This window comes from Lithobates pipiens, unplaced genomic scaffold, assembly GCF_037356315.1.
Source record: "Lithobates pipiens isolate NorthernLeopardFrog02 unplaced genomic scaffold, aLitPip1_a1.2 Scaffold_8, whole genome shotgun sequence".
NCBI classification, from domain to species: domain Eukaryota; kingdom Metazoa; phylum Chordata; class Amphibia; order Anura; family Ranidae; genus Lithobates; species Lithobates pipiens.
In genome coordinates this window covers 299,905,768-299,919,146 of record NW_027507903.1, presented here as the reverse complement: position 1 = coordinate 299,919,146, position 13,379 = coordinate 299,905,768, and the positions used below count along the sequence as shown (strand labels likewise).

At 41.0% G+C, this 13,379-nt stretch overlaps 1 protein-coding gene across 1 annotated transcript in view; it reads left to right on the top strand.

The window, feature by feature from the left end:
- The window catches only part of LOC143962085 (SUMO-interacting motif-containing protein 1-like), a 44,308-nt gene extending 33,164 nt beyond the window's left edge, over positions 1–11,144 (top strand). Inside the window, exon 7 of the mRNA XM_077471412.1 lies at positions 10,139–11,144. Within this exon, the coding sequence (XP_077327538.1) occupies positions 10,139–10,362 (224 nt within the window). The 3' untranslated portion in view covers positions 10,363–11,144. The remainder of the gene's footprint in view (positions 1–10,138) is intronic.
- The last annotated feature ends 2,235 nt before the right edge of the window (positions 11,145–13,379 follow it).

Below are 13,379 nucleotides of genomic sequence, written 5' to 3'. Positions count from 1 at the left end.
AGTGTATATGTATATAATTTCTTCCTTTTTATAGGATTGGATTTATGTCACAGGACTTTAATCATAATTTGTTTTATATATTCATTTCTTGCACTATGTTGGGCGCTAATTTCTTTTGAGTATTAGAATGTTCAAGTAGTCTACATATATCACTATTGCACTGTTTATACACTACATTTTTTACACTAGCAAATACAGTATGTGTAGCTGCTGACTTTACATTTTTTGCTGGCAGGGGGCAGAACTCCCCTTTAAGGACATTGCCTTAAAGTTATTATGTAGCTATGACTTCTGTTAAAAGGGTCGTTATCAGCATTGTCCTGTATGAGGAAGGCCACTACAGCCAAAACTCCTTGGCTGTACTCACTGTGTTTTTTAACATGTAGCAAATAAAGACTTGGATTTTGGAGCTTCTTTTTTCCTGTTGGGCTGGTTTGCCTGTAAATGTATGTATTTATACATATATATTTTTAAATTTAATGTGAAGGATGTGCCTGCTTTCGAGAGCACCTCAGATTGTAGCGATTTTGTAATTTTCTTTGTAAGAGAAACTGTTAAATGAAAAGCAAGGAAGCAAGCGAAAAGTACAGAGTTCCAGACGTGATTAAGTATTTCTCAATTGCTAAACAATGAACAAACTTTATTATTGTCAAAGTTGGAACAGTCTCTATTGTAATATAATTTGGAGCAATCGAGGTCTCGCATTATGAAAGTAACCAATGAATGACAGATCAAGTTTTTTTTTTTTTTTTTACTTTTGCAACATTGATTTACCCTTTTATTCTTTCTGTATGTTCAAGGTTTCAAAACGCTAGCAATTCTAAATATTTTTCTTTTTCATACATTGTGGGACACAGGCAGGCTAATCATTACCTGTTGGGTTATACTTCATCATTAGGTGAATGGAGACTGAAGACCTTTTGGTCTATTAGACAGGAAGTGATCTCCTATATAACCGCTCCCATACAGGAAGCACTTCAGTTTTTTTTTTTACCAGTGTCTCAAGGTGGATGGTACAGTTTGTGGTACTAGAGACCTGGAGCTTAGAGAGCGCAAACAAACTGTTCCAAAAACTAATCAATGGATTGACCGATCTGCACCATTTGACACAGGACTTTATGCTTGGTACCCGAGCCTCACAAAGTAGACTCAAGATCCTGCAAGGTTTTGCCTGTAACGTGGCCTCCGGGTGCTGGACCCTGAGGAATGGAAATCCTGGACACTACAGTGCTAAGGCATTTCCTGCAGGGTGCTGTACAGGTCTAAGAGTGGACCCTAAACATGAAAGGGTACCCTGTCCTTGATGGTCCAAGTGACAGGAACCTGCCGTGAAGGGTCAATATTGGGCCTTTAGCTTCTAAGTGGCCCTGCACCTGGACGGGTAAATGAAACCCCTGTATTTTATTTTGGGGTGTCCCAGTGATTGTAACAATCAGCCAAGCTAGCTAAAGGCTGGACACCTGTGTGTGGTTACCATACGGGCGAGTTCTGGGCTAGCTGGGGGTGTTTGCAAAGTTTTTTTTTATTTTTTTTATTTTATTTTTATTTTTTTTTCCTTGTCTGCCGTTTTTTAACCTGTATGATAATGCGCCATTTTGCCTTGGTTTACCATGGGGCATGTGCTGGGGGCAGTTCGCCCACACATGTGCCTTTATTTGGGTGCATGAAAGTTTGCATCGTATGCGAATACATTCATGCCCATTTGCCGGGACCGTGCATATGTATGTGTGCGCACATGCATAGAACGTTCCAGCACACACCCAGCTGATTTAAGCTGTGCAAGCAAAGCATGTGGTACTTTGTCCAGAGGCTGCTCTGTATCCCACAGCTGCCTTCTCAAACACTTGCAGTGAGTTATTTTTCCTTACCTGGGTCACCAGGTGTTGCTTGGCAGGCTAAAGGTGCTTAGCAGGATTGTTGCAGAGAAGCTTGGTGAGTCCAATTAATAAAGGTTCTTCCTTCTGAGGTGTTTTAATTGCACCCAAGTACTCTGCAGGCATTGACTGAATGTCTTCCAAAAAAAGGTGCAGTACTAACCCCACAAGGGCACACCTATGTCAACAGTAATTCCTGATGAACCTAGTAGTATCCCTAGTGTTGTATCCTCTGTCAGAACAGAGGCTTCAGGGCAATCTGAGCCGCTGCACCTATCTGGTATTGTGCCTACAGTTAACGCTGCTACTTCACCCTTTAACCCGGCTAGGGCTCAGGACAGTTCATCCTTCGTGATAGAGCACAGGATTGCTGGCATGACTGCTTCCATCCCGGAGGGTGGCAGGAAGTGTGACAGATCCCCCCCCCTCCTGAGAGTCTCCTTGTCTGGAGCAAGAATGGGTTGAGGATGGATGAGCTTAAAGCTCAGGATTCGGTGGAGTGCCCAGAAGAGGAGTCTGCTTCCAAACTGGAAAAGAAGATATCCACTTGATGTCTGCCTCTCAGTCAGAGGTTTTTGATCCTGACTTTAACCGAAATGGTTTGTTTTGCCTTTAAGCTGCCTCTTGCAGAGGTGTCTGAGCCCCCCTGGCCCTCTTTGGGATCTGAGACCTTTTCCGATCGCACAGACTTTCCCCCTACACGCCCTGTTGGAACAGGTGGTGTATGCTGATTGGGAACATCCTGACACGTTTTTGCCTCCATAAAAGGTTTTCCTTTTTATATCCCATGGATGAAAATTTTGTTAAATTCTAGTGCGATCCTGGTGCGAACTAAGCTCTGCGTATAACCTTTGCAAACAGGAGACCGAAGGAGCTTTAAGGCCCTATTCATTGTGTAGTGGAAACACAAGTGTTCCCACTCATGATTTTATTTTAAAAAAAAAAACCTTTGCCGCAATTTTTAAATGCATTTCTCCATGTTGCGCATAGGGCAGCCCATTCACTTGAATGAGTTGGGCTGTACTACGCTGTAGTGCATGTTTGACATACCAGAGAAGTGCAAGAACAAAATTACGGCCCTATGCCATGTGCATTTTTTTTTTTCTCCCCCCCCCCCCCCCCCCCCCATGCGGTAGTTGTAGTAAAATTGCACCTTGTCTGGGATGCCATTAAGAAGGAATGACACCAAACCCAAATTGTGTGTCTGGTAGTGTGATTTGAAAATGCAGGCAGAATTGCACTAATCCTGCCTATGATTCCAAATGGCTCAGATGAGCACCGTACCTAAAGCAGGGCTGTCCTACTGACCTGCCATCCCAGACCATCCATGTTGTGAATGGAGCGTTGGTAGAGGAAGCATGTGGCTTAAGCAGCAATGGCTTATGTGGCTCTGCTCCAGTTTAGCACTGGCTCCTGTCACAGGCCGAGTGATACCAAATGCACTCCATACAGCCAGTGATGCCTAACTGGAAAACTGATTTTTATTAATAAACTGACCTTTAATAACGTGTGTATATATGGGCATGTCTGTTCTGCAGTGGTTACGGGGCTGCTTGCAAATTGATCTGGAGGTGCAATGCATTGAGACATAGCCTTCTGTTACTACGTGTGGGTTTGGTGCGCTTTTTGAAAGTGCACCACACCTGCAGGATACAATTTAAGTCTGTGGCTCAATGCAGGTGACCTTGAAAGTCGTGTGTACACTGCACTCTTCGTGTGAAAGGGGCCTAAGGCTGCTTATGCACCATCAGCCCGCCATTCACCTCTGACGTGACAGATGTGAACACTCAAGTTCATTTTACACTCTCCTACCTCCAATCCGATGCATTAAAAAAAAAAAAAAACAGAAGGGGGTGTGGGCTGTGGCTGTGTCCGCTCTACATATGCAGAGTGGACATGGACCTGGCATTCACCTGCTCAGCTTGCTGTGGCCCGCAACCAATTAAGTCATGTAAGCAGTCCTCATGCTTCAAAAGGTTGGACACCCCTGGTCTAAAGGCTTGGAGAAAGCTGCTATTCATACTGCTCAGATACAAGCTGGAGCCTGCGTGAAACAGGCCTTGCTCTGAATGACCTCTTGTACAAATGCAGCAGCTGACAATCCCTGATGCTGCAAAGGAGCTGGTCCTACATACCCCACACAAGGGGCAGTTGCTAATACCACACCTTGACTTTTTTTTTCTTTCTTTTAAGAGGAAGGAGGTGGTGGGACGATTACAGAAAACAGGGAGCCCAAAGTGGAAAAGGACACAAGGATGGAAGAAATGCCCAAAAAGATGGTATTGAGATATCAACCAGAACAGAGGGAGATTAGGATAAACCCAGAAAATGGAGGACTAGAGGATACCATTGACCTTGAAGTAATAAACCTCTCCAAATTCAAACTACAGGAAAGATGCATCAATTTACTCAAAGGACTTTCTCACCAACTAAATAACTAACATGAAAAGGTTCAGGTCTTTAAAGACCTCAAATTCTAAGGAAGATATACTAAAGAACATTCTTTGAAAGACCTAACTGAACAGCGAGCAAAGCCACCACTGCACAGGAGCAAAAAGTGGTTGAAGATCTAGTAGAACTCCTGCAGGAAAATTCAGATCCAAGCTTTGAAAGCGGGAAGCCAACCTCAGAATAAGATCCACCAAGATGCCATCTCTATACAGCGATAAGTATGTTCCTGGCCCTTGTATGCTCAGACCTTAAGACTATGGACTGGGATACACAATCTTCGGATAACCTGAACAAAGACTAGCGTCTGGCCCTCAAAGAATGATACCAGCATTGTGAGCAAAAGCTGTGACAAAGGGGCGATATCTTCATCATGGATGACAGATTGTATAAAAGAGCTTGAAAGCCAAGGTAAAGATGAGTTAACATATGTGAAACTAATAGGCAACCCTTTTTCCCTGGCCTTTTCTCTGAAATTAACTACAAACTGATCTTGGCAGAATTTGGACTAATCTAAAAAAAAAAAAATAACTAAAATACCTCAAAGTGGAAATGTACAATGCACCTGTATTCTATACCATTTCAAAAAACTATTTTTTTGTAGTGGGAGGCCCCTTGAGAGAATTGGGAAAATACCTTTGATCTTTTGCTCAAGGAGATGGTTACCCAGCTCCAGTCCTGTGTCAAGGACACAGTGGACATACTCGGGAAGCTGCAACATGTGACAATCCTGCAGGGGCCCTACTGGTTGGTGTATATGTGGAAATACTCTACACCTCCATATCCTATGAATGGGGCTTACAATCTGTTTCACACTTTCTTGACAAACCCCATCCAACAATGCAGCCCCAGAATGAGTTCATTTATTGAACTGCTAGTGTTTTTTCCTGAGCCATAACCATTTCCAATTTCTTGGAAAGTTCTTCCAGCAAGTAAGAGGGACCTCCATGGGTACTCCCTGACCACTGGCATATGCCTACCTACAGCTCGCTCTCTAGGAGGAAGAACCGGGCTACCCATCACCCCTATATGGTGCCTATGCGAGTATGTGGGTACGCTTCATTGATGTACGGATGGTCTGGACAGGCACTACTGAAGAACTACATGAGTTCATCAACACTTCCTTCCTTGATTTTAACATCAGTATTTTTAACAGATCTATAACTACATCAATGTTCAGGAAGGAGACTGCAGCAAACACCATCCTACATACAACTAGCCACCAGTCGGAGCCCCTTGTCCAAGAAATCCAAATGGGTCAGTATCTCAGAAGATTCAAACAAGGAAGATGTCATTCCTGGTGATCAATCACTATGGTTTAGATACAAGGCCTTGCTTGCCACCGATGATCAATAGGAAGAAAAAGTGCAGCTGCACACAACAGGGTCGTTCCAACGATTTTATTCCAAAAATAGCAGATGACAGCCAACATAGACTGAGTGTCTGAACCCAGGAGGTGACGTGTGCTTTTTTCACACTGACCTCAGTGCTTCTTCAAACCATGGCCGCCTCCTGGGTTTGGACTCTGTCTTTGCTGTGATCTGCTATTTCTGGAATAAAATCCATGGAACATCCCTGTGGTGTGCAGCTGTTTTTATTTCTCAGACTCAGGAGGAACTGTACTGAACCAGAGCCAATTTTAAAAGGAGTGGATTCCCAGTCTGTGTGTTTTTTTTTTTTTTTTTTTTTTTTTTTTTTTTTTTTTTAGGGGAAGCGTATACCTTCATAAGACCCTGAGAGGGGCTAAGAAAACGGCCTCCAACACAAAGATCAACTCCTGTAAGCGGGTGATACGTTGGCTTCATTGCCTCTTTGTGTAAGAAATTGCCAAATTGGATAGATTGCCAAATTTGGAGAACCATCAGAAGTGTTGAATAAACACCGGCATATATACTAACTTCCAACCCCCACCTTCCCAGGATAGTGGGTCCACGTCCTCAGATGGTAGCAAGAAAGGCTAACAATCTTAAAAACCTCCTGGTTCACTCAGTATTTTCAAAACCTCCTCCCAAGGATTGAAAATGAAAAATAATGGAGATGTAGGCAGGGAATGCACAAAGGTAGAGGTAACTAAAACCTATGAAAGGAAAAGCTTAATCAACTGTTCAATGGACAAAGTCATATACATGCTTGAGTACCCTTGTCATAGATCATACCTTGAAAAAACAAAGACCCCAAGACACATTCTCTCAATCAGAAAAAAAGGGGGGGGGGCGGAGGACCCTGAAAGTGAATCTGACCAAAAACTAAAGTCCCATGGTGCAGCACTTCAGGGAGGACCACAACAGGAAAATGGAGGCTCTAAAAGTGAAAGGCATAATAGCCCTGAAACTCCCAAAAAGGAGAGGACTCCTCCTACAACAGGTTCAAAAGAGATGATGATCTTAGCATAGACCAAATGGTATGAACCATGAACTAAACTTTGGGCTATTTCTGGAAGAATAAACATCTCGATCTCCAGACCTTAAGTTACCTTTTCCATAAAAAAAAAATTCCAAACTCCTGTAGTGCCTTGGTAAACCCTCAGTCCTATGACTAACCTAAACATTCCATGTCTCTTTCCATAATTCATGTTGCAATCAAAAACGTAAATGTTATCCATAAACTTAAATCTTATTCCACCACAAAGTGGCACATAATTGTCAAGTGGAAGGAAAATGGTTAAATCTTTTTGTTAACATTTCCGATATTTATTTGTAAAAATAAAAACCTGGAGTGCATTTATATTCTGCCCCCTTTTTATTTATTTTATTTATAACTCTACTGCCCCTACCTAAAATCTAGTGGAACCAATTGCCTTCAGAAGGCGCCTAATTACTAGATAGTCCCACCTGTCTAATTTAATCTCAGTATAAATACAGCTGTTCTGTGATGCCCTCAGAGGTTTGTTATTGAACAGCATCATGAAGGCCAAGGAACACACCAGTCTTGTCAGATAAAGTTGTGGAGAAGTTTAAAGCAGGGTTTGGTTTAAAAAAAAAAAAAAAAATTATATATAATCTATTATATGCAAGCTTTGAACATCTCACAGAGCACTGTTCAATATAGCATCTGAAAATGGAGAGAGTGTGCCATATCTGCAAACTCACCAAGACATGGCTGTCCACCTAAACTGAGAGTCTGGGCAAAGAGAGCATTAATCAGAGAAGCAGCCAAGAGGCCTATGGTGATGCTAGAGGAGCTGCAGAGATTCACAGCTCAGGTGGGAGAATCTGTCCGCATTAGTTGTGCAGTCCACAAGCCTGGCCTTTTATGGAAGAGTGGCAAGAAGAAAGCCATAAGAAGTCCCATTTTCATTCTGCGAGAAGCCATGTGGGGAACACATCTGACCAGAGCACCTTGTTCCAGAAGTCCAAAATAGTTTTGCTTTTAAGCCACAAAGTTCAATGTGTGGTGGAAGATTAACACTGCACATCACCCTGAACACACCATCCCCACCATGAAACATGGTTGTGGCAGCTTCATGTTGTGGGGATGTTTTTCTTTAGCAGGTACAGGGAAGATGGATGAAACCAAATACAGGGTAATCTTAGAAGAAAACCTGATAGTCTGCAAAAGACTTGAGACTGGGACAGAGGTTCCCCTTTCAGCAGGCTAATGACCCTAAACATACAGCCAGAGCTACAATGGAATGGTTTCGATCTAAGCATATTCAAGGGTTAGCTTGGCCCAGTCCAAGTCCAAACCTAAATCCAATTGAGAATCTGTGGCAAGACTTAAATTGCTTTTTACAGATGCTCTCTATCCAATCTGACAGAGCTTGAGCTATTTTGCAAAGAATAAGCAAACATTTCACTCTATAGATGTACCAGGCTTGTAGAGACATACTCAAAAAGACTTGCAGCTGTACTTTCAGCAAACCGTGGTTCTACAACGTATTGACTCAAGGGCTGAATACAAATGTATGCCAAACTTTTCAATTTTATTTGTGAAAAAAAAAAAATGAAAACTATTTATTTTTCTTCCACTTCACAATTATGTGTCACTTTGTGTTTGGTCTATTACATAAAATCCCAATTAAATACATTTTTGGTTGTAACGTGACAAAATGTGGAGAATTTCAAGGGGTATGAGTATTTTATTTTTTTCCTCCAAGGCACTGTATCTTGTGCATTTTATACATGTCCTCGTGCAGCTAGCCGACAACACAAACCACCTGCCTGCAAAAATAGCCAACACCACAAGGTATATCCCTGTTCTAAAATTGGTATGAAACACTGTAAATAACTACCCAAAAGTGTCACACACTTTTGTCCTCCCATAAGTTACTTTCATGAGAAATACACACTGCTCTGCCCCTATATCTTGTGATTTAATGTGAAGGTAAAAACAGATACAGTTGTGCTCATAGGTTGAATGATATAAGAATGATAACGCACAAACTTTTTCCACTTATGGTTAGTGTTTGGCAGAAGCCATTTATTATCAAGCAACTGTTTACTCTTTTTAAATCATAATCACAATAGAAACTACCCTAAGGACCCTGATCAAAAGTTTATATACCCTGATGATTTTGGCCTGATAACATGCACATAAGTTGACACAAAGGGGTTTGAATGGCTATTAAAGGTAGCCATCCTTACCGGTGGTGTGCGTGTGTTTTTTTTTTTTTTTCCCCACACACTCACTGAGGTTCTGCACTCTCTTGACACACTCTTGCATCTTTCATTCAGTGCTGCACTGACGTTTGAGTCATAGCAATAAGCAAAAGAATTGTCAAAGGATCTGTGGGAAAAGCTAGTTGAACTGTATAAAACAGGAAAGGGATATAAAAAGATATCCAAGAAATTGAGAATGCCCAGCAGCAGTGTTCAAACTAATCAAGAAGTGGAAAATGAGGGGTTCTGTTGAAACCAAACTGCAGGATCGTAGACCAGCTAAAATTTCAGCTAGAACTGCCAAGAAAATTGTTTGGGATGCAAAGAAAAATCCACAAATAACTTGAGGTGAAATACAGGACTCTCTGAAAACGTGTGGTGTGGCTGTTTCAAGATGCACAATAAGGAGGCACTTGGAAAAAAAAAAATGGGCTGCGCGGTCAAGGTGCCAAAAGAAAGCAATTACTATACAAATTCCCCCCCCCCCCCCCCCCCCAATAAATAACACTTTTTTGTTGATGACTTGTGGGCCATAATAACAGCAGTCTAGACCAGTTATTCTCAGCCAGGTTTCCTTGAGCATTGGCCTACTATCTGGCTGTGTCTGTTTAGTGGTGGGGCCAATGCCACTTGAGAGCAGGGTCTTTTTGCTCACTGTAAGAGTGGCACTGTTCCCACTGATCCATAATGAAATAGTCCATTCTTTCAACTGACCTCCTAATGTAGGAGACATTCTTCCTCTCCCCAAATGAATCTCTCTCATTGAGCATACTATAAGGGCCCACTTCAATAACCACCAATGTAAGCAGGCCCTCCTTTACAGAACACTAATGCAAGGAGGCATTACTCCATTAACTGACAATTTTCAAATAATTTTATCAAGTACACTAGGGGCTATTAAAGAATGTGGTACACACAAAGTGGATCATTTTTTATTTTGATTCATAAATTAATATCTATACTAGGCTTATGAACGTACTGTGAAATGCAGATCATTTTTAGCCCTGCTTACATTTTTTTTTTTTTTTTTTTTTTTTTTTTATTTCCTTTTTGGGGGTAAAAAGGTTGAGAGAGGCTGCTGGGGACATGACTGGTATTTGTAACAGTGAAAGCCAGCAGGCTGTGTCAGCAGAAGTTATGGATCACATTTATTCAATAGCAACGTCTTATTGCAGCGATGCGTGCTGAAGTAAAACAAAGTGCAATTTCCTTTTCCAGATCGCTTACGAACTCCAATTACAGACCGTGCCGATGAAATCATTCGGAGGCCACAAATGAAATTGCATTTCTATGAGAGTGCCACAGCAGCAGATGTGGAGCAGTGCCTGTCACAATTCCTGGAACGGGCTACACTTGGATCTGATGCTCCTACTGCCCTTTACAATCGGTTTAACATGCTGAAGTCTTTGCTACTTACAACCGTTAAAAGACAAATCTCATGAACTTTTGCCAGTACTTGGATGCTTAATATGTAACCTGATGATTAACAACTTCATCTTATCCTACTGGACTATTCAACCGTTACATTTTAAATGTTTTGTGTGTACATGGATTCTGCACAATTTCTTAGCACTTTATGCATGTCAATTTTTTTTCTTCCATGAATAGTTTTTGTGTGTGCGTGTGTGCTTGCTAAGTGAAAGTTTTTAATAAACTGCGAGAATGATGATTTTTTTTTTTTTTTTTTTTTTTTTTTTATATATAAAGCAAAAAGGTTTGCTTACCTCCTAAAGCTGTCCATGATTATAATACATTTTATGGACTATATGTAACTTGCCATTATCCTTACCTTAGCCATAAAATTATTCAGTGTATTCATTGTTTTAGGGAAAACTTACTAACATCATTTACAAGTGACATGGAAGATGTAAATAGCATTGCTGTAAATTATTTTTTAAAGAATGTTTTATATATTTATGGCCAAGTCTTTTATATTTTAAATTGCTTGTTGCTTTTTATTGTAAGCTTTGTATTTATTTTATAGGTTTGGATAGGCTTTCTCTAAAGGTTATTTGTATATTGGGGAAATGTGATTAGCTTTTCTTGATAAGATTTTTGGAATAAGCTTAGTTCGTCTTTTATATTCAGTCTGTTGGTTTCAAGTATTTGTATGGGGAAGGTGAGAGAATAGAAATAAGTACATGAATGGGTATAATATTGTTAATATGTAATATTAAATGCTGTTATGCTTACCCTCAAATGTAGGTGCTGAGACACTATAAAATATATATATATATATATATATATATATATATATATATATATATATGATACAAATGTTATAAATGGAGTTGCAGTTCAGTCAGTAAAATAAGTATTTGATTCCCCTATCACCCAACAATAATTCTGGTTCCCACAGACCGGCTACGGTATGTCCTCATGTGGCACACACATTAGTCCTGTCAATTTTAAGAAGGTGCTCCTACCAACAATTCATTAAGTGTATAAAAGACACCTGACCACAGAATCTTCCAGTCAAACCTCAAGATCATGGTGAAGGCCAAAGAGCTGTCAAAGGATGTTTGAGACAAGATTGTAGACCTGCACAAGGCTGCAATGGGCTACAAAACCATCAGCAAGAAGCTTGATTTTGCCTCATGGGGTAAGGATGATCATGAGAAAAGTGAGGGATCAGCTTGTGAATGATTTCAGGGCAGTTGGGACCACAGTCACCAAACAAACAATTGGTAACACAATACGCTGCCATGGATTAAAATCTTGCAGTGCCCGCAAGGTCCCCCTCCTCAAGAAGGCACATGTACAAGTCTGTCAATGAACATCTAAAATGATTCAGAGAAGGATTGCAAAGAAAGTGCAGTGGTCAGATGAGACCAAAATTGAGCTCTTTGGCAATAACTCGACTTACGAGGAAGAAAAATATGGACTAGGACTTTAAAGCCCCATACACACTATCTGTTTTTCTGCTGAGTTTTTCCTTCAGATTTACCAAAACCATATAATGTGAGGTCAAACCTTAGGAGCTTCAATGTGTATGCAATCAGGCAGGCCCTTGCACTACATGGTTTTGGTAAACCTGAAGGAAAAAAATCTGCAGAAAATCTGATAGTGTTTATGGGGCATAAGAGCATCCCTACAGTTAAGCCTGGAGGTGGTAAAGTTATGCCTTGAGGCTGTTTCTCTGCTAAAGGTACAGGCCAACTTTGCCGCATTGAGGGGCCAGTGCACGGGGCCATGTATTGTAAAATCTTGGGTGAGAACCTTTTTCCTTCAGCTAGAACACTGAAGATGGGTCACGGATGGGTTTTCCAGCATGTCAATGACCCAAAACATACTGCCAAGGCAACAAAGGACTGGTTCAAGAAGAAGCACATTACTGTCATGGAGTGGCCTAGCCAGTCTCCAGACCTTAATCCTTTAGAAAATTGATGGAAGCTGAAACTGAGTTGCCAGTCACCAGCCAAGAAACCTTAAGAATTTATAGAAGAACTGTAAAGAAGAGTGGACCAATATCCCTCATGAGATGGGTGCAAACCTGTTAACCAACTACAAGAAACGTCTTTCCTCTGTGCATGCCAATAAGGGTTTCTGCACTAAGTCATGTTTTTCTTAGTGATCAAATACTTATATTACTCACTGAACTGCAACTCGCTTTTTTAACATTTTTATCGTGGTTTTTTGTTTTTTTTCCCCTGGATTTTGGTTGATATTCTGTCTCTTATTTAAAATGGATCTTTAATAAAAAATAGACCCTTAAAAAAGAGATTAGATTTTAGTAAATCTCCCCCCTTCTGTAAGCTATGGATTTTTCAAGTGGTGGCTTACACAATATTGTTGATTTTCTCTATGGGACAGCATCTGTGTCTGTGATTTGCAGAATTATTACAGGGAGTGTATCACATACTTCTTCAAATCTAAAGGTACTGGTTATTTTTTTACCTTCTGGCAGATAAGTGAAGTGGATGAAAAGCAAGTATCCGCTGCAAGGGAGGGTAGGTTTTAACCACTTGCCGACCGACTCGTGCTGCTATACGTTGGCAAAGTGGCACGTTCCTGCGAATCGCCACATTGGTACGTTGGCTCCTTTTTAAGAGCCGCTGCGTGTGGCTGGCAGGCCAAAACGGGGATGTGTGTGTGTGTATGTATATAAACACACAAATCCTCGTTCTGACAGGGGAGTAGCAACAGATCTGTCTGCCTGCCTGCCAGACCTTTTAAAGTGGTTATAAACTCTTACATAAGCCTAATGCAATGAATAGCCTCAGGTGATCAATAATGATGAAGAAAATTCTCCCACATAAGCTGTACCGCTTTATCTGCAACCCTCTCTAATCCTGAGCCCTCCAAAGTACACAAATCCGATCCTTTCTCAATTTGCAGGGGGTGGGAATTCACACACTGTAGCAGAGAGTTAAGTGTGATCTGAAATCTGAGTGGAGGGAATGAACACACTCATATTCAGTTTCGTTGGGAAACCTGCATATCTGAGGCTGTCAATCAC